This window comes from Stegodyphus dumicola, chromosome 9 (assembly GCF_044657685.1).
Source record: "Stegodyphus dumicola isolate Sdum_Otavi_A_Nest chromosome 9, ASM4465768v1".
NCBI lineage: Eukaryota > Metazoa > Arthropoda > Arachnida > Araneae > Eresidae > Stegodyphus > Stegodyphus dumicola.
Window position 1 is genome coordinate 107454100 of NC_140776.1, and position 23572 is coordinate 107477671.

Sequence of the window (23572 nt, forward strand, 5' to 3'; positions counted from 1 at the left end):
GCCCGTCTTGTCTCGTCTGCACGGTTATTGCCGAAATATCGCGCGTATATGCGATTTGATGAATTGAAGGCGTTGTCTCTGGAGGTACTTGAGTGAAGAGAGCGGAGCTACTGGTCGTCTTGGCCAATGGTGAATCTGAAAAGGAAGTGCATCCACTTGCAAGACAGGCATTGGTCGGGGGGAGTGATTAAAAGAAATAACATAGTGAACAATATTATTGAATGGCGTGAGTCTATTTTGAAGTAAAAAAGATCATGGGAAGTAAGAAGAGTTACTTCTATTGAATTAAATTAAGATAAATATTAAGCTGAATGAGATACAAAATAACTGAGTTAATTTAACAGATAACATATTGGCAAAACTTATGTGACAGAACTTTCTACCAGATGGCGACATATATTTTTCAGAGTCTAGCAGTAGTTATGAAATTAAACCCTAGATGGCGACACCTATGTCGCGATATAAAGCAGAGTATAACTAAATGAGAATAAATCATTATTACATAATCAAATGAGATTTTAAGGTAAATTATCAAGGGGAATATATAAAACAATCACACTTTACATTTTAAATGTATAAAACCGCTTTTGGTCGTTTTCTGTTGTCTCTATCCTGGTAATTATAGTCCAGTTGAGGGATAGAGCTGTTATTCACTTTATGAATATTCCTGAAAACTTTTCTTGCAATTTTTGCAAAGCAGACGTTGATTTTTTCTACATTAAGTTCACGATGAATTGCATCGTTCCTAATGAACCAGGGGGAATTTGCCTTCTGTCTCAAAGTCCTATTTTGCACTTGCTGAATTTTTTTCATAGTTGTGTTACAAAGGAAACCCCAGACCGGACAGGCATAAGTGATGATGGGACGCAAAATGGATTGAAATACAAGAACTTTATTTTGAATAGACAAACTCGAGTTTCGGGCAATTAGGGGGTTGAGTAAAGCTTTAACACCCCGAAACGTGTTTAAAGTATATGTAAAGTGTGGGGCCCATGTGAGTTTTTGGTCTAAAATGACACCAAGGTATTTAACTTGCTTGGCCCAGGGAATACTGATACCATACATTTTGAGGGTGATATCCAGATCCAGGTTGGCTTTGTAGGTGAAGTAAACAGCTTCTGATTTCTCTACATTCGTGTTAATTTTCATTTTATCATCTAGGACTCTAGTGCATGAATGTGTTCTTGTAATGTTTGTACAACTGCGGCCATAGACGCGTTTTGGTGGAGGATCGCAGTATCGTCTGCGTAAAGTGCTAGTGTAGTGAGGGGGTTGTGTGGGATGTCATTCGTATAAATTGAAAATAAAGTAAGTGAAAGTAAGCTTCCCTGTGGCAAGCCAGCAAGGGTTGCTTTACGTGTAGAGTGGGTATTGTTATAGCGAACGACAAAGTGTCTATCGTAAAGATAGGAATTGATGATGTTTATGATGTAATCTGGGAAACCCAGAGTGATTAGTTTGTAAGTGAGGCCCTGTAACCATACACAATCAAAAGCATTCGATATATCGAGGAAGAGAGCTCCGGTGATTAGTTTTTCTGAAATCCATCAGCGATCAACTCCGTAACTCTGTATAGCTGATGTGTGGTGGAGCGTTTCCGTCTAAATCTATACTGCTCTTGAATAGAGATGTTATTTTCCTGCAGAAAATCATGAATTCTTGCCAGGATAATGTGTTGTATTTTATATGTGTTCGGTACGTGCTCAGTGATGATTACAAGATGTACACAAACATCGTTTATTCTACATTACTCATCTACTATTCTATATTACAGTTACGATTAAAGATAATAATAGATACAGTTACAGTTACATATATAACATCTCCCTTTTTTATAAAAAATAATAATAGTAGTAAAATTAAACATATTCTTTTAAATAATAAGGTTTCTTAACAGTCCTACCAGATCGAGTGACGTAGTTATGTCCATTTGAAAAATTTGATGATACTATACCTCTTTTGCTATTTGGTGACACAACACTTCTGTTAGATTTTGAAGGACTTACAGGCACATCTAAATTTGTAGAGCTCCTACTATTTTCATGTATCTCGGGTTCATCTATAACTTCATTCTCATAGTTGTTTTGTATTGAAAACTCTTCCTGATTAGTTCCTTTAAGAAGGTCTCTTCTGTTCCTTTCTACGATTCTTCCATCTGTTCTTATAATCCTATATGAACGTGGTCTTTCTGCTTCTTCTATAATTTTCCCTCTTTCATTTAGTTTTTTCCCTTTCTCTTTTATGTAAACATGATCTCCTGTTTTCAGTGGTTTTAATGGTCTTGCATTCCTATCATAATAACTTTTTTGTAAGGTTTGTCTCTTCAGTAAATGTTGTTTATGGTCTTCATATCGTTTAGCTTGGACAAAATTCTCTTTTATAGGCATCAATCCATTTACTTTTCTTCCAAACATCAATTCTGAAGGTGACTTAATTTCATCTGAAATAGGAGAGTTACGATATTCCAGTAAAACTAAATATGGATCCTTGTTGTCAACTACAGCTTTTTCTAACATTCGCTTGACAGTTTGAATATGTCTTTCAACCATTCCATTAGACTGCGGGTATTTTGGACTTGAAGTTCTGGTTTCAAAATTCCATCTTCTTGCAAAATCTTTATATTTCCTGCAATTATATTGTGGACCATTATCCGAATGTACTATTTTCGGAATACCATGTCTTGCAAAAATTGATTTCAATTGCTTTATCACTGCTACACTTGACAAATCTTCCAAATGTCCAATTTCAACATATTTGCTAAAATAATCTATAACTATTAGATAATCCCTTCCTTGAAAGTAAAAGAGGTCTGTTCCCAATACTTCCCATGGACCATTAGGTATTTCTTTAGATATCATTGGTTCTTTAGTATTAGCTTTTTGTAAACTTAAACATGTTTGACAATGCAGTACCAAATCTTCAATTTCTTTGGACATTCCTGGCCAATATAATATTTCTCTTGCTTTGATCTTGCATTTTACTACTCCTAAATGACCATAATGAATTCTGCTTAACATATCTTTTCGTAAACTTCTTGGTACAACAATACAGGAATTTTTAAATATTAATCCATTTGCTTCTGATAGTTCTTCTCTGAAGTTAAAATATGGTTTTGCCAGTTCTGGAACCATACATTTTTCATCTGGCCATCCAATTTTAATTAATTTTCTTAAAACTTGTAGTTCTTCATCTTTTTCTGTTTCCAGTTGAAAAACTTCCATTTTACCATTAGACATTGGTATACATTCTACAACTAATCCAACATGAGCTTGTATTTCTCCTTCAAAGAAATCAGATCCTTTATCAGTGAATGATCTTGATAATGCATCCGCTATAAAAAGTTCTTTTCCTGGTTTATATTTTACCTCAAACTGATATGGCTGTAATCTTATACGCATTCTTTGTAGTCTTACAGGGCATTTATATAATAGCTTTTTAAAAATTGATTCCAGTGGTTTATGATCACTTTCCACAGTAATATTTTTTCCAAATATATACTGGTGAAATTTCTCACACGCAAATACAATAGCTAAAGTTTCCTTTTCAATTTGAGCATAATTTTTCTGTGTATCTGTTAATGCCTTAGATGCATATGCCACTGGTAAATTATTCTGCAATAAGACTGCTCCTAGTTCTTCTTGAGATGCATTTACAGATAAAACTACTGGTATGTTTATATCATAATACTGTAAAATTCGTTTATTTACCAAGACATCTTTTAGTCTTCTAAATGCTTTTTCATGTGTTGCATTCCAGTTCCAGATAACTTATTTTTTCAACAAATCTCTTAAACATGATGTCAATTCTGATACATTAGGTATAAATCTAGAAACATATGTAATCATTCCTAGGAAAGTTTCTAATTCTTTCACATTTTTTGGTAGTTTTATATCTAGAATAGCCTTAATTTTGTCTTCATCTGGTTTTAAACCATCTTTAGAAAATATATGTCCCATATATTTCACTTCATTCAGCCCAAATTTACATTTATTTAAATTAAATTTAACATTCTTTTCTCTGGCTCTGTCCAACAACTTCTTTAATCTTGAATCATGTTCTTTTTTATCTTTACCCCAAACTAATAAGTCATCTATATATATTTGAACTCCTTCTAAATCACTAAAAATTTCAGAAAAACTTCTGTGGAAAACTTCCGGTGATGAACTCAGTCCATATGGCAACCTCAAAAAACAATATCTACCAAACGGAGTGTTAAATGTAGTAAATTCACAACTTGAATCTGACAGTTTAATTTGCCAAAATGCTTTGTTTGCATCTAAAATACTAAAGACCTTTGCATTTGTCATTTGAGATGAAATTTCTTCAAAGGTTGGTATGTGATAATGTTCTCTCAGTATATTTTGGTTAAGGTGCTGAGGATCTAAACACACTCTTAAATTTCCATCCTTTTTCCTTACTACCACTAATGAATTCACGAATTCTGTTGGTTGGTTAACTTTCTTTATAATACCATGTTTTTCCATTCTTGCTAATTCCTTTTTTAATGGATTTAATAAGCTAAGTGGAATTTTCCTACAGGGTTCTATTTTACCAACAGCTCCTGGTTTTAATTTAATATGATATGTATATCCAGTTAAATTCCCAGTTCCTTTAAACAAATCTTGATATCCTTTTAAAAGTTCTGGTAACCTTTCATTAGAATCAGGATTTACTGTACAAATCCTTTGTATTAGGTTTAATTTTTGCAATGTAGGTAAACCTAAAATAGCTGGAACAGTTTTATCACATGCTACAACTTGAAATTCTATTTCATCCTTGTCCCCTTTCGATGTTTCACATAATAATTTACATTTTCCAACTACATCAATTGTAGTACCATTGTAATTATTTAAAGTGACTTTTGATTTAGTCAAACATTTCTCTCTTAAATTTAATTGTTTAAATTTAGGCAATGGTAGCACATTACACTGAGCTCCAGTATCCAACTTAACAAATAAATATTTAGATATGTTTACTTTTAGTTTTTCAAACCATTCTGTTTTATTTTTAGAAAATGGATTTGTATCTTCTACTGACCCTAAAATATATTCATTACCATTATTATGTAACTCATGCTCTAAATTATTCTGTACAACATTAACATTTTTAAAAGTGCACATTTTAGAAAAGTGATTTTTCTTTTTACAGTACAAGCAAATCTTATTATAAGCAGGACAGTTGTATAACTTATGAAAAGTTCCACATTTTCTACATGGTTTTGGATTATTGTACTTATTTCCTTGATAGTTTGAAGAAGATTTAGTACTTTGTTTTACATGATAGTCTTTCTTACAAGGCTGACTTTTTTCCTCTGAAGGTCGAAATTTATTACGTTTGATAGCTTCTATTTTATTTTCTTCAGTTTTCAGCTGAAGTTCTGCTAATTCAGAAGCTTTACACATTTTAATACATTTCTCCAATGTTAACTGATCTTCCCTTAATAATCTATCTTTGAGATTTTTATTTAGAATTCCACTTACTATTCTATCCCTTATTAAACTATCTTTTAATTCTGCAAATCCACAGTTGCTACTTAATTTCTTTAAATCGGTTAAGAAATCATCAAACGATTCACCTACATGTTGTGTTCGACAGAAAAATATAAGTCTATCAACACTTTCGTTTGCTTTCGGTATGCAAAAATTTTCGAAAGCTTCAATTACTTTGTCAACATCCTTCTTATCTTCTTCACTTAAATTAAAAGTATTAAATTTTTCAAGTGCTTCTTCACCAATAATATGCAATAAAATAGCTACTTTAATTTCAGGTGATTTAGTAATACCACCAGACGCTAACATATAAATTTGGAATTTTTGTTTCCATTTCTTCCAATTTTCGCTTAAATTTCCTTCGAAACATAGATTACTTGGTGGCTTTAATCCATCCATATTTAATTTAGGACTTTAAATAATTTATATATACGTATTTTTAGCCACTTCCAATAAAAATAAACAACTCACTTACCAGCGATATAAGTTTCGATTTCACAGTAAACAACTTCCCATGATGTTTTTGTTTGTGTGTGTTCTTGATTGGAATTGTGTGTTGAGGGAAGAAACTAAGTGTTCTGTTTGTGGGTGAGAGATATTGTGTGTGCGAAATTGAGAAGCATAGTTTTTTGCAATAGACTCAGCTTTCTCAAAATCAGTGTAGGCGATCCCGTTAGGGCCGTTAATGGGCGGAATATTGGTGTTGCGTCTCTTAAATTTAGAAAGCGCATTCCAGATCGAATTATCATCCGCTGAAAGCGATTCTAAATGTCTGGCCCAGTCGAGTTGTGCATGTTTTTTTTTAATAGAGTCCTGACTTTTTGATTTAGCTGGTTCAGTAATGTTTTATCAGAAGGACATCTGAATTTTTGCCACTGTTTGCGTGCGTGGTTACTTCTTCTAATCAGTTCTCTTATGTCACTGTTTTTATACCTCTTATCGTCTCTTGCAATCTTGCTGTTTTTGAGTAATGCATCATGCAGCTCTTCAGTGAATTCTTCTATAAGGGCGTCTAACTCATTTCTCGTTTGTACTGTGTGTATTGGGTACTGAATGTTGTTTAGAGCTTTGGCATACCCTGCCCAGTTTGTAATAAGGGCTCTTTTGTGTGGCGTACTGTAGGTATCGGTATTGACTTCCATTATCACAGGATTGTGATCAGATAACATTTCAGTCATGCTTTCTATATAACTCGGCGAGGTAATATTTTTTATAATGAAAAAGTCAATTACTGTGGGTCTACCAATCCCACAGTGTGTTGGTTTCTCTGGAAATGCTAGGTTAATATTGGCCGCTTGCAAAGTGTCTAATAATGTGTCCGTGTTGATTAATATCCCAGCAATTCCACTCGCGGTGGTGTGCGTTGAAATCTCCACTTATAATGACTCGATTGTTAATATTTAATAGCGTTTGCAAATCTGTCTTGACAGAATTTGCAAGTGTGTGTATAGGAAAATAGGTGGAGATACCGGTGATTGGTTGTGATGTTTGGAGTGAGTGTAATAGCTAGAGCTTCAATTGCTAAAAGCTATGGTAATGGAGTGACATAATGAGAAATGGAGCGCTTAATTAAAATAAGTAGTCCACCTCTTGCATTACCTCTAGGCGCATATCTGCCTACAGTTGATCTGTCCCATCTGTGCGTAACATAATTGCAGGCCCTAAAAAATTATGAGGGCCAAGCATGTGTTCTTGTAGGAGTAGAATATCAGGGGCAAATTCGTGTAAAAACTCCTTGAGCTCGTAAGCTTTCGCGAGCAATCCATTTGCATTCCATGTAATTATAGTTAAAGACATACTTTGATTACACTGATACATTATGAATTTCACTAACTATTTCAAAAAATAAGAACATTTTATCAACAGGATCCGTTAATTCTCTCAGGCATGAAATTTTTAAATATATTATTCATTATCTTTATGTTATAAATTCCAAAAATATTGTCAAATTCTGCTACATTCTTAACAAAATTTACAAATTTTGAAATTGATTTTTCTCCTGCGGAGAACTGGAATCATTATTTTCAGAAGAGATTTGCTTAGTATTTTTTACATTAGAAATATTTAAATTTTTCAGAGCATTACTAATATCAGTAACATTAAATTGCACATTATTCTTAACTGATTGGTTTTGTGCAGCAGTAGCCGAGCTAGCGGATTGCACATTAGATTTATCGTTAAAATTAGGAATTTGATTTTACGTCATAGCTGCATATGAGATTCCATTTTTTACAGAGCTGTCTTTTTTCTGTTGGTTACTCTTATTTTTTGGAAGTTTTTCGCATCCACGATACGACGCGACATGGTTTTTTTGACAGTTGCTGCATTTAGGTTCCTGAATGCGTCCCTTAGTTGGACAATCCATAGTCTTATGTTCTAATGAATATTTCGCACATCTAGGCGTGAAGAAGCAGTTCTCCGAAGAATGATGCCACTTTTGGCAAAGAACTAAGTTACAGGTTCCAGTAACAGGGCTTCGATAATTCCTGTTTCTTAAACCCATGTTGAAAACTAGTGACAGCAAGTAAATGCAGTTAAGTCACGTGAATAAGCAGTAACTATAGGAGTAGACGCTTACACAACAGAGATGACAGCAATAGCCTAACTCTCCTACTGAACCTCGTTTTTTAGACTCTTTCTTCAAGGTAGAATTTGCATTCCTTCACACATGCTACCAAATTAAAATATTCTGGCATTGGCAATTAGGGGAATAAAGGCTTCTGGGAAAGAATAACAAATTAAATAAAATTGGTTATTTAAAATAAATATAAATCCCTACAAAGATATGCCTCATGCTATTAGATGAATACCAGATTTGATATCTGAAGCATACCAGGAGGCTGTTGAATAAACCTCAGTTGAATGATATTTTCAATCATGTGATTACTTGCTTATTTCTAAGTTTTAATGCACCGTTTTCTGTTAACTGCATTATTTTGATACCAAATGTAATTCCTAACGTTTTTTCCTAATTTTCTCTGGAGAGTAATTTTAATTCATGGGGCACAAATATGATTTTATTTCATTGGCACAGTGTCTTCTTTGTAAATCAGTTCAACATTTATAGCTATTGTATACATTTTAAAGACCTTCACATCTACTTTGTGTTTGCTAGTCTGTATCCACAAAAGTTTGTATGTGGCCTTTATTTCAGCAACCCTCCTCTAATTGCCTTAATGCTTCAAACAAGGAAAATATTCGTACTGTGGAGTTTTTAAATGTAAAAACTTAAATCTTGTAAAAATAAGAAAAATCTATTTTTATATAATATCTAGTTTCTATATTTATATTAATAAAATTTCATATTTATATAAAAAATAAAACACAGAAATTACGATAATTTATCCGAGATATTTTATTTCAAAGTTTCAAATCATGTTTAGGAATCATACATAAATTGATATTTGCATTTGTACATAGTGAAAAATGAAATATCAGTTTAAAAAAAAAAAGTTTTTGATGTTAACAGATTAAACGAAAAGCATTACTATGCAGACTGCCATGAGAAATACTGATCAATATAGATTTTTCCAAAAATAGGGGCTTATTCGAAAAAATTTTCAGAATTCTTTTCTAGAAAACAGTGGCAAGCTTCAATATTGTCAAAACAGCCAGTTTGTAACATTATATCCGTAAATAAGAAATGAATTTTTTTCTAGTTTAAAGAATTTTCTGTATGATTATTGGAATATAGTGGTTCTAAAGTAATAAAACTGTTTGAGAATATTAATAACATAGTTTCGGCACTTGAAAATTTATAAATTAAGAATGTTATACAAAGGTAAAATCCACGAATAACATTAAAAAACAAAAAAGTCAATGTTGAGTAACTAATTTATTTCTGAACCAACAACTAAAAAAAAAAAAAAAAAAAAAAAAAAAAAAAAAAATAAAGATTTTGGTTAATTTTTACCATACTGCAGTTAAATTTTTAATATTATATTTTTTATGATGAGCATAAATGCTTGTTAAATGTAATTATAGGGACTGGAAAACTATATAAAAAGTTAGATTTTGTAATTTTAATAAAACTGATTTTTTATATTTAAAAACGCTAAAACATAAATATTTATCTTTACAACATTTTATAACTGGAAACATTTGTCTATGACCAATGATCATAAACAACAAGCCGTGAAAAGACTTCTATGGACACACTGTATAAGACTATTTTGAACATAAAAAATGAGACCAGGAAATTTGTATCAAACAGATACGAAAATGAGATCAAATTAATGTCATCCATATCTAACAAATTTGTTCAATACATGAACATAAATAATAATCTAATTTTTTATTTTTATTATTCCTGTAACACAAATACATGCTTAAAATATGTTAAAAAGATCTGAACACAGAAAACAATTCTGGAGCAAACCTATAAACACACAAAAACAATGTTTTTGATTATAATGCAAGTTTCATAAAAGGTAACATGAAAAATAATTTCTGTTTCAAGTAAGAATTCAGATTTAAAATTTGTGAAAAAAATACTGATAAGAAATATTTCAAAATATAAACCATAAGTAATATATTAATACTGAATAATTACACAGACATTTGAATACTGAATACGATGATAAAGTTTATCGATAATGTATCGTATAAAAATATTTTTTAAAAATGCTACTGGCTCTATTTGTGTGCTATTAACACTATATATAAGATCACAAAAGCAATTAAATACTACAAAGCTGAATTATTGATGTAAAATATTTTCTGGAAACAGAATTTTTAATTAATCATACACATTAAAAAAATTTTCACTTGCAAGCATTTTATGCACTCCTTATTTCTTTTTTAAAAGGGAGGATCAATTTTTTTTTGTATTTAAAATTTTTGTTTATTCCCCCCCCCTCTAAGGCTTTTATCAAAAACGCTTAGACATTTTATCAATAAAAAAAAAGAGTACGACTGTTTTATCTATGACATAGAAATTTTTTTTAACCATTTTTATTTTGCATCTTTACATAAAAAATCTGTTGACTAAAAGAATCCGTAAGTTAAAAGAAAAATAATTGCATACAATTTAACTATCTTAATAATACAAAAATTAGAAATGCTGTATTTGTATGTTACAAATGTAAATCTGTTGTTTAAAAAATAACTGAAAATGTTTGCATCCAAAACAAACAAAATTTAAAGCTCTATAACTGGCAACTAATGTTCTATCTATTTTATTACTTCAAAGGAACGGGCTAGAATTAATTTTTAACCCTCCCCCACAAAAAAGCATATACACACATATTTAAGTTGCACTAATTAAACAAAAAAATTCTCATCTAATATTTTGATTTATCAGATGAAAAGGAAAATCTGAACCAAATTACTTATTAATAATACAGGAGAACACAAGTAGAAGCTTTTTTTCTTTATAATCAAACTGATTGTGCCAGTGATATCCCAAAATGCTATAACTAAGATGATATGCATTCTCTTCCTCATTTTTAACATAATGCATAGTAGCATATCTTACGCCTTGGACCTTTTTTTTTTTTTTTTTTTTTTTGTCTCACAAATTCAATAACATTCACAAAATAAGAAAAGACTAATTTCATTTTTCTCCAGATGGCATTCTTTGCCTCCAGGAAAACACATATATCATTCACTATACAAACTGCCTGCACTGAAATCAGAAGTATCACAGGATAAATCCAAATGGATTTACAGCTATAATTTACACACATAAAAGAAAAGGAATGTTATTTTGTTGCAAGATGGAAATGACAATATTCTAGGAAAATACATAGTAAATTACTGATAGTTTAGAATGTACAAAGTGTGAAACAATGAGCTGAAATTTTATGCATATCTATGTAAGTTGGAGCTACTTGCTCCCATTCATTTTGTAATATTAAGACTAACCTATAATTACACAAAAATATTAAAAAAATAATATGCAATGTAGAAAGTTAGATTATTCTAAATATTTATGATGTGAGAAACTACCTTTATGACATATAAATACAAATCATGCAATTAATTGTATATTTCTTTTTTTAAAAAAATCAATATAACACACACATGAATGAAAAATCTTTATACACATATTGTTTAAACATCCAGCTCAATCATGGCTCTTGTTCTATACAAAATTGTTGAGGGCTGTTCTTGTACTCTTTTATTATACAATCATAACTTGAACTTTGAAATAAAAAGGACATTCTGGGAGATTTTTGTGCTGTGCAGCGAAGCCATTTCATAAGATCTCCAAACTGACATTAATTTAATTTAAAATGTAGATTCAGATTATTGAACTATTTATATTATGATACTGGTGTAAAATATATTGATATGTAATTAAATATTCTAAATTTTTTCCCCTTTGGTTAATTCCATTTTAAAATTTTCTTAACTTTTATACCAAGAAAATCTTGAGTAGGGATGAAAGGATTTTATTTTTTCAAAGTATTTTGAATAAGATAAAAAAAAAAAAAAGAATAATTAATGTACCTATTACAGTGTGGATATACTTAGTAATGGACCACTGATTCATGTAAAACAAAATTATATACAAATACTAACTGATCAAACATTTGTTGAATTTTCATAAAATGTTCTACAAATGTCTTCAATACATGAAAACAATTCAGTTAGGTGAGGTTAATTGATTAAGAAAGTTATCGCCTATGACAAGGGATACTGTTGTAGACGATTTTTTAAGAAAATTGGCTTGTATCCATATTAAAACAACTCGGATCAAATATAATTTGATAAGAAAAATTATGCTGAAAGTCATTAGGGATATAGGGAGATTGAAATTCACACAATTTAAGTTTCATTAATTCAGCAAATACAACTATCGAGATATCACCTTCTTAAATGTGGGATTTAAAATCATCATTATTAATCAAGTTCACTATGTTAGACAAATTTTCGGATCGAAAAATTTTCGGAAGATTTTTGGAATCGCAGAGCGACCTCCACATGTGTGATATGTATGGTTACAACGTCGATTGGTAAGGCGATATCTGCAGCTACTGTAGGCTGAAGATTACATATGAGTGGACTGTACGCCCGGGTATCTCGAGTTTGTGTTCCTCTATTTGTCCAATCAAGAGGGGCACGATTACAGTGGTGCAGGGAACATGTCAGTTGGAACGTGTCTTACTGGAGCAATGCCGTGTTTACCAATGAGTCAAGATTTGCTCTGGAGCCAGATGGCAAGCGTGTAAGGATATGGCGTAAACAATGAACATGCAATCAGTCCTAAAACGTCACCGAACATCATGCATTCCGAGGCGGAAGCATTATGGTGTGGGCAGGGATTTCATTAGGATGGTATGAAGTCCTAGAACCCATTATGAGATTGTACGCTGCAGCAGTTGGCCCTACTTTTGTTTTAATGGATGATAATGCACGTCCCCACATTTAATGGATGATAACGCGTGGCCAGCATATTCGCCCGACCTTAATCCCATTGAAAATCTTTGGGATGCTCTCGGCCGTGCTGTATCTTTACGTTTCCCCACCTCCAGCTACTCTTATTGAGCTCGAAACTGCTCTACAAGAAGAATGGCGATTGCTTAATTCTGCGGTGGTTGACCACCTAATTGAAAGCATGGTCACAAGGTGTACAACTTTGCATACAGATGAGGGGGGGATCACATACCCTATTAATGTCCTTTTTTCATTTTATGCTGTTTATTTTCACTTTATACATAATTCTGTTTAAGTCTCTGGTATGTCATTATCTAATAACTTACAAAAATTTAATATTTTTTTCATTTCTGTACATAATTATTGATTTTGTTTTATGCATAAATATATATGCTACTTTCCTACCGCATTTTGTGTCAATCAAAGCAGTATTTGTTGATTTTTTTGCATTTTACTTCTTCGTGCTTAACTTTTGGAAGTGAGTGTATCAGGTTCATTGAAAGAAGCTTGCTGAGATGGCCTTGGCCTATAATAGGCTGCGGTGCGACTGAAAAATAATAATAATTCAGTAAATTTCATTTATTGCTGGAAAAATTTTCTGAATTAATTTCCTTAAATAAAAGTTTAAAACAAAAGGGAGATTCAGTGATCTAGTGGGGGAAACCAGGAGATGTGATAAAAACCGTGTGCCTCCCAATAAAATGGGAAAAGTTAGAATGCAAGTGATTCTTAGGTATCTAATTTCTTCTGTCAGTTTCATTACACATATTAATACAGCAGATTTGCAAATTACTCTCCTATGTATCTATTGTAATAAATCTCAAACACTTTTTTAATAATGTTAATCTAATCCAGGGTTTCTTAAACTGTGGGTCGTGACCCGCACCAGAGTTTTGCCAAAATTCTTTAACTTATTATAATAATTTTACAATTACCAAATATTTTTACACAATGCATCTGAAAATATATAAAGATAAGACAATACAGACAAAGAAAAAAAAAAAAAAAAAAAAAAAAAAAAAAAAAAAAGTTTCAACACATTCTTTTTATTATAGAAATGTTCATTTTCCTTGCTTTGCACGTGATGCTGTCATTTAGTCTGTTACTTATTTAAAATTTTCACATTGTTCTGTGTCTTAAAATTAGAAATTAAAGACCTAAAACTGCAATAGTATATTACAGTACACGTGAAAAAATTGACAGTTTCACTCGCGTGTGTCAGATTTGCGCAACACTTATAAGGTGCCACAAAATTTTTAAAAATATTATTGAGTCCTGTGGATTGCGAAAAAATCTCAGTCATAAAAAGGGGTCGCGACTGAAAAAGGTTTATGAAACCCTGATCTAAACAAATAAAACAATAAAAATGGCAAGCAAATAGCTGATTACTAGGCAATAATTTTCTCTATTTAAAGATACGAGCATCTATTAAGTAGTTAAATTTAACTGATCACTAAAAAATATCAACTGAAAACTGACACATTAAATTCTAATTTTTATTGCCATATTTTAATACCATATTTTCAGAAATTTATTACTTTCATACCAAGATATGAAAGGCTAAGAACAATGTAAATTGTGATAAAAAGATGATCACATTTTCAAAAGAGAAAAAATTATTTTTAAAATTAATGTTGACTTATATTCCATTCCATTCAGTATATCATTTCTTGAATAAAAACTATACTGTTACTTTATATTACAAGATACTAAGATGAAAGTATGTAATTTAAAAAGTAATATTTTGTATTTATTAAGTGATGCCAAAATAAAATCGATAGATTAACAGTTATTGAAATTTTACAATATATTTTATAAATACCAAAGTTCTGATAATTAAATACTTATAAATATAGATAAAAAGTTATTCACTTTCAACCTACTTATAAGCATTACTGAAGAAAAATGGTCAATACAATTTTTCAGACAGATATGCATAATTGCACAAGCTAAAAATTGTGCTAGTATTATAATTTACTCAATAATTATTGCATTTCAGTGATAATTTTACTAAATGCTTGCTTGGTGATAATTATTCAAAATTTAGTGAATCTTTTCACAGTTTTTAATACAAACAATAATTATGAAGAATAGTGACTTACTAATCTGCATTTTGAAATATGTTTTGTAAAATAATAATAAAAAATAATTTTATATTACATTTTGAATGACTGGTTTTGAACCTTAAGAGATGTTACTCATTTTCAAAACTCTTCCCCTCAAATAAGAAATAGAAATTTTAGCATCACAGTCAACAACATACATCGATTAACTATATGCAAAAATGTTTCTTACTGTTCTGAGCAATCTCAACTAAAACTCTTTGTCTTGTTTGAAAATGCACTTGCACATTGCTTTTAGCTGCTTACATTCTATTTTACAAACAACTGAAGTTAGTTTTCAAAATTTATTAATTATTATTATCACATTCCTTTACCAGTACAGTAGAAAAGAACGATACATCTACAGTGATTGTCAGTAGACTTTTACTGATAATTTCATAAGCTACCATATTTATGAATCACATACCTTCAATTAAAAAGATAAACATCTGTCGATTCCAAGTTAGCTATAATTTAGAATTAATGTTTTATAGAAAAATATTTTTAAAGAATTTTTTAAAATTTATTATTATTTAGAAATCTTCCCAGAAATTAGTTACAGGTTTAGCAGCAAGTTTCGTAAAGATATATAAATGGCATTACTAAATGAGAAAACTGATATATGATCCAATGATCTAACATTTGTCATGAAATTCAACTACAATGTTTTTAACTTGTATTTCTTCAGATTTTTAATACAATAATTACTTGTCTTCCTTTTATGCATAATACTTTTGCAAATAGATTTCATAATAAATGTAAAATTTTGAAGAAAAAGGAAGAATAAAAAATGTAGAATAAAAGAAGAAAAAAATTAACAAGATTTACAATAAAATAATTTATTACTGCTGATTAAATTAAAAAAAATCACATCAAAGGGCATGAAATTAATATAGTAAAATTTTACTTCATGAATAATTTTAGAATCAAAATTTATATGAATTAATATTTAACATACCTAAATTAGTAGCAATTTCTCGATTGTTACAAGATGAGTTTAGGATTAAGAGTTTTAGGATGCTTTAAATTTGTAATTTTTCAAAGATATGTTAAATATCTAGGGGTGGGGAATTAAGTATTATTTTATTCTGCCATCCATACTAAAGAAACAATAATGAAATACAATCAAATAATATAATAAAATACTGTAATAATGGTCTTAAATACATAAAATTAATACATTAGAGCAAACAACTTGCATTACCTAATTATGAAAAAAATTAATACACAGTGTAATATTAATAAAAAAACTAATTAAATAAACAAAATAGTTTGTAATGCAAAAGAATAATTATATAATAAAAAATAATCTTATTACAATAGAAGAAAGAACATGTGATGAACAAAGATGTAAAAATCGCAATTTGTAATCATAAAATTATTAATAAAATTTGAAACCTAAAATCTACAGAGAACAAAATTTGCACTTTTTATGTCAGGTATATATGCTTCTTGAATTTCTCTCAGAAATATTTGTTAACAATTTAACAAGAAAACAAAGTTAAAAATAAAACAGGTGACATGAATTTTATGAATGTGGCTATACATACATTTAAGCATCAAAGTAAGTGGTCTAAATTAGGGCTGTCCAACCATTTTGTGTAAAATGTCGCTTAAAAATTATTCACATATCCTAGGTTACATAAATAAATCGCATATCCTAGGTTACTTGTGTTCAGTAAAACAGTAAAATAAAAGCATCAGAAAAGAAAAAGAAAATTAAACATTACAAAATTATACATCAACTTATAACTTTACTTTCCACAATATAAACTTTAGCAATAAAAGTCATTTTATAGCCTTTATTTTTGCAACCATTGGAGATGTACATATATTTCCAATTACAAACATATTTAAAATGATTGAAACAGAATCATGTTTTGACATTTTAAAATTTAAAAATAAACTTTGTTATAATTAAAAAATCTAATTTTTTTATACAGTTTCCTAGTCCCTATAGTTATATCCAGGAAAATTTTTTACTTATTATAAAAAATAAAATACAAAAAGTTTGATTCCCATAAAGTAAAAATTAATTCAACAAAAACTAAAAATTCAAGGAATGATTCTCCTGATTTTCATTGTTTTAAAGACATTTTTTCCTTACTTTGTAAATTTTATTTTTATCTTGGAATTTTATGAAACTGTAATTAGTAGTCAGAAATCAGATTCTAATCTTTGGTGAGTTGGACTGTGGCTTGCAGGCCATATGTCGGACAACTCTATTTACATGCAATTAATTTGATGTCCATTCTAAACTTATAATTTGCTATTACCAACTAATCCATGTGGATAATATATTTTTACCATCCTACATTTGAAATTTTAAATCTATAAATTTATAATAACTAACCATTTGCATGGCCAGCCGCCTAAATTAGTAACAATAAAAAAGGAAAAATAAATAATAATTTTAGTGAGTCCAGCTAGTAATTAATAATAATAGAGATGAAAAACTGTATTTATTGCTTTTCAATCGCTTAGTTTGGTAATCAATAATAGATTAAATTTGAAAGAAAAATTAAATATGGCCAACAGAAACTCAGGCAAACAGAAATAAACTGGTACATGGGAAGCTAAAAATATTTTATTTTGGGATGTGGCAAGACATTTTGTCTAAAATTGTCGCTGAGTTTGTTGATTACAATTAAAAGATGAATATCTTATGCTTTGCCGAGTAACATTTAAATTGTTCAGTTTGTTAATCATAGTTTCATAAAGTTACATAAAACATAAAAAACAAATTCAAAATTTGGACTTTAGTGATGCAGATGTTTGGGTAAGATTATGTTCAAAATTTGGTGGATCTAGGTGTCTGTTTCTCCACAGCACAAGGATCATACATATAAATTATTCATTATTTAATAACAGAGATGAATAAATCAAAAGGTTATAAATTGGTTTTTGAAACTTATTTTAGAACAGTAATTAAAACTTACTGTTTTGATTTTATTAATTTATTTTGCTTTTTTATTATACACACAGATTTTGATTTAATTAATTTATTAATATCACCATCTACATCATGGGTATGCAAACTTTCAGAGCTCATGGTGGTAATTTTGACAAGTATATCTGAGATGTTTTTCTGAGATTTGCGATTACAGTTTTTTTTTTTATTTAAAATTTTTGCTAATTTTTTTTTCTGTATGAAGCCCACTTTTTCCATGCTTCATATGGAGGGAGGGAGTCTGCTTGCAAATAAATATATACAGGTTTTGAAAAGAGATATCCCAAACAAGAATATTATGAATGTGTTGAAAATTTTTCTTTACATAATTGAACTTAAAATTCACTAAATGAATTTTCTTTGTGTTGCACACACAAATGCAACTTTGAATGAGTTTGAAGTCAGCTCAAAATGCAGAAGCAAATATACTAGCAACACAATTGGTATTTTCTGAAATCTACAAGTTCAGTTCATTTCAATGTCTTCTAAAAAATCGGAATCAATTCTAAATATTTTTTTCTGTTTCAGAACTTTTATTCTGACACAGTTTTGTGACTGTTGCAATTATAATTTTATTTCAAATGTTGTTTTCTTTTAAACATCACTCATAATCTGATTTTAGCCTTAATAACACAGGTTCATCTTATTTAATTAAACCACATTCAACTAACTCTCATTTTCAAATTCAATATCACATACAATCTCTTTTTCATTAATTTTATGCTATTTAATGTAATGCAATGCAGCCAAATTAATAAGCTTCTGAAAAATTACCTTTGATCTAAATTGACCTTTTTCTTTTTTTAATTTTATCACAACAACAGCTGTGAAATTTTCACAAAGTTTAAATCTCATAATAATTCATTTGCTTCTATGATTAAATTTTCTCTCTTTTTAGAATAAAATTGTGATATTTTTATATTTAGCAGTCATTTTGCCTTGTTTTAAAATTACTTTAACAGCTCTTGCAACAATCAGATTCTTTGAAATACAGATTAACCTCCCGAATGACACGACTGCCCTTATTCTGATCATGAGATTTTTTTTTTTTTTTTTTTTGTTATTTGGTATATACTACCTACTTATTTAAAATATTTTGTTTTCTTATTTACTCTGATGATCTAAATCTTATTTTAATGAATAGAAGTTTATGAAAACACAGGCTAAAGTAATTAATTATATAAACTTAACTAATAAATACTGTTTAAATACAGTTCTTCAAGAGCAGATCCAAGTAGTCATGCCAATCAGAAGATTAAAAACATGTCAGGAATAATATTTTGATGTACTATAATATCCTCATAAAATACAGAAATTTCAGTAGAAGCAATTTAAGATATGCATAAAATTGCAGCTTCAAATTCTATTGAACATTAAAATGAAAAAGAGATAGGATGATACTGAAATATAGAACCTTGAATAAATACTTTATTATTGAAATTAAAAAAAAAAAACTCTGCACTGTAAACTACTTTGATGTGCACAATTGTGGCATCGCCATTTGGAAATGGTATTAAGAAAATCTTCACTTAACCCTGAGTCTATTTACTATGAAATGATTTTCTTTGGTAGTCAAGGACAAAATCTTGTAAAAAAATTGCTGGTGCATATGCAAATACACATGGACAATCAATGTACGCAGACAGTACATGTGTGTATATATATATAATACATGAAGACGCTTAAACACACACAAAATTTAACATATATCACAGCTATAATAAATAGAAAATATTGAAGTTACTGCTTTGACGAACGTTAAAGGAAACATGGATTTGCTTTCATTCAGAATACAACAAGGGTTGCAACTTGGTTTCACTTGAGTATATAATACAAGTTCATGAAAATGAGCTTTTTGGCAGGTTTCTGTAATGTGTGAGAAACAGAGTTTTATTTTCAAACCATATGTGTAGCAAATGATTGATTGTTACTAGACGCATATGAATGTCGGACCAGCAACTCTATATCGCCAGTAACAGCAGCACCATTTTCATTGCCATCTAAAAGAAAAATACAGAAATAAGAAACTGCTTGGATTATGTGTTAGTCTTTTCCCATTCTTCCACGCATGCATGGACATACACATTCTTCACTATTTAATAAGAGTTATATTTCATAACTTCCTAAAAAATACAATTTCTAAAGCATTTTATAAATTTATTATAAATAAATAACAGTTTTCTTTCTTTCTTTTTAATTTATAGTTTCATAATAATGTGTTCTGAATTGTTAAAAAAATTAAAATGAACACATTATTGTTTATTTTTTCTCTGGGAATAAAATTAAAGGAATTTTAGATATTATGTAACCAATCAATGAAATTTTGGATATTATATACTTATAATGGTTAAGTAAGGATTCTATGCCACATAAAGAACGTATGAAGCATTTGAAATATTTTTTATTAATCAATATAATGCTGCAGGTGCTAATAAATATTATAAGTTCAATACACTATAAACTATGCATATTTAAAATTATATTATTAAAATGAAATTAAACTCAACATGACCATGAAGGATGGGGGTCATCAGTTACCTACTCACTTATGGTCATCTGGACAACACTTATGGTTTGGTAGTCACTTATGGTCTTATAAGTACCACAACAACACTTATGATACTCATTCAGCCTTGTTGTATACACAACGTTGTTGTATTCTGAATCAGTATACTAAATTTAAATAGCATTTTTATTCAAATTAAAAGGGTTGCAATTCGAATGGCATAATAATAAAAGAAAAAAAAAAGTGACAATTATTTTTGTCAGTTAAAAATAGAAATAAGTATAGTTATAACATATTAAAGCATTCTGCATTTTTGTAGTACAACAATCACTCTTTACATTAGTTAAGCTTGTTTTAGCAAAAAACGAGATATGTCTTAATTTTGTATATATCATTTTCGAAAACAATAATTTATTATATTCCATGCAACAAATTTCAAAATTTATCTTTTAAATCTTTTTATTCCATTAGTCAAATAAAGGAAGTAATATGTTCTTGATGACAAAATGTAAACACTTTTTTAACTATATATATGTTACTGGAATTATACCTCAAAAATGAAACTGGAAAAATTATGATGAAAATGAACAGCACTGCTATATGCATGATTTTATACAAAATTGCATCAAAAACATCATGCTGCACAATAAAACTAGAAAAGCTTTCATCTAATAACACATAATTTCTGTTAAAATTTAATTTTTAATTGCCCTGACTTTTCCATCATGAAAGGTAATGAAGTAGTTATTAAATTAGGTATAAGTAATTAAATAATTTTATACATTTAATACAAAAATATGGTGCAATAATACCATTATGAAAGTTTAATTTATTTTACTTATTGGGTTAAATTATATGTTGAACTACTTTTCGCTTATTTTAAACAGCACAAAGTTATGTTCCTCAAGTATTAAGAAATCTCTAAAAATCCCAGAGGTTGCGCGGATTTTAGGATTTTTCAGATTTCAGGTCAGAAAAGATAAATCATAATATTCTGACTAAAATTGCAAAATAAATAAGACAAAAAATTATGTCAGATTCAATATCTGTGTCAAAGTCGGAATTCTTTTCTTCTTGTGATGAGTTCAAAAGAGAGCCATGATTAGTTCATTATCGGTCATCTGGTATGTCAGTGTTGGCTCATCTGAACACAACATACATTCAATGACATCTTCTTGTAAAACTCCTCATATATTCTTTCTTTTGAATATAAAAACAATTCTTTTGCTTTAATTCTTGCTGCACTGAGCCTAAAAAACTCACTGTCATCATTCTCAGTTTCAATAAACAGAGAAGATGGCCATACATTACGCCAGGCATTTACTAATGTTGTTTGGGAAACAGAATTCCACGATTTTGCTAACAAATAAATACAGTCGTTAATGGTGGTTTTTTTTTTTTTTTTTTTTTTTAATAATTACAAAGTGAAATAGAATGGTCACCTGAAAGAATTTTTTTCAGAAACTCTGATTTATTTTTTACCTCGATAGAGATTGGAGGAGAAAAAACTTTTACCCCATCATGTCAATAATTTGGTATTTCCGTTATGAGTCGTTATTATTCGGTATTTTTTCTTCCATATTTCATTCTCCATGTTGCGGTTTCTGGAACCTATAAACTGAATGTTTATATTTTGAGAGGCAACGTGGATTTCAGGTTGGCGGATTTTCGGTATTCGACTGTATTGAGTAGGGATTGTAATTTTAAACCAAAAGTTCAATACTGACAGTAGGAATTTTAGAAAAAGGAAGAAAACAGACAGTTTTATTAGAGAGAGTAACTATTACAAAAAATCATTTGCAACTTATAAATTATAACAGTATATAAAGAATCACAAAAAAGTAGAGAAACAAGGAAAATCTGATCTATTTAAATCACAAAAAAGTAAAGAAACAAGGAAAATCTGATGTATTTAAATCACAAAAAAAAGTGTAAATATCACTATTCAGTCTCTGGTACTATTACAAATTTTTGAAATATGATCTGCATCAATTGTACTGTCATTAAGCCTGGAACATAACTTTGTGCAAAAATTACCAGCCGTCGAAAATGCTTTTTCAATATCTACACTAGTTGGTGGTACTGCAATGCGCAATATACTTTTTCCAAGTGTTTACCTCTGGATCCCTATCTTTTCCTTTTCACTATCGATATCAACATTAGTGTCATTATCACCTTCAATAACTGTACCAAATTCTTCTGAATGTGCACAGGTTTGTGGGTAAAAAATTGTAAGAAAATTTACTATAAACCTGATCAAATATGATTTTGTTAGTCTCTTTTCTTCTTTTTCATTTTCATTTTTAAAATCATACTAATTATGTAAATAAGACATTTTCTATTTCGGTATGCTTTTCTTCTGTGCGATTCTTCAATGTAATATATAATTCTTCAGATTCTGCTGTTCTTTCAGTGACTGCAACATGAAATTCATTGTTGCATTAGCTGTTATTAAATTAGATTCTCTCCAACATAATGCCTCTACAGCCAGTTTTATTGGAAAGAGAGCTGATACAGTTCTGGATACTATTTCGAATTCACTATCTGAAAAATTAATTTGCAGTTTAAGTCGATTATTGCTTTGACTTTTATTGCTTTTTGGATTGGATTTTTCAGTTTCAAAAATCATTCCATCATTAGGAGTAAACTGTTCCAATGTGTTTTAGAATCTAATATTAACATATGTTCTGTTTTATTTTAGTTAGTAAATATTTTTGTAATAAGGGATTTTTTTTTTTTTTTTTTTTTTTTTTTTGTAGGGGAATGTCTAAATATCTTAACCTTCTAAAACCGGGCCGAAATTCTCATAATATAGCCTTCAGACCGGCGCGATCCAAAACAGTTTTGCCCCCTCTTTGACATTTTCCTAATAAGAAAAGTCGTTAGTCCCCCTCCATGGATGAAGTAAAATTTACATATTTGTCGACACGCTTACGTCCCATAGTAGAGGGGTTGCTAGATTTGCAATTTTTTCGATGATTATTTTGCTTCATTTAAATGAAGTTCTAAATAAATAGTGCATAAATAAATATGCAGTACTGGATGCATATCCAGTGCACAATTTATTTAGAACAAAATGTATGCAATGTTTATATTTCACTCACTATTTCACTAATCTTGTAAATAATTTGTGAATTTTTTAACT

At 29.5% G+C, this 23572-nt stretch overlaps 1 protein-coding gene across 3 annotated transcripts in view; it reads right to left on the reverse strand.

Moving 5' to 3' along the window:
* Positions 1 to 8820: 8820 nt before the first annotated feature.
* The window catches only part of LOC118196520 (phospholipid-transporting ATPase ABCA1-like), a 416944-nt gene continuing 402192 nt past the window's right edge, over positions 8821 to 23572 (reverse strand). For all 3 annotated transcript variants that reach the window (XM_085823882.1, XM_085823879.1, XM_085823880.1), the window contains one exon: positions 8821 to 19921. In XM_085823882.1, the coding sequence (XP_085680008.1) occupies positions 19818 to 19921 (104 nt within the window). In that variant the 3' untranslated portion in view covers positions 8821 to 19817. The remainder of the gene's footprint in view (positions 19922 to 23572) is intronic.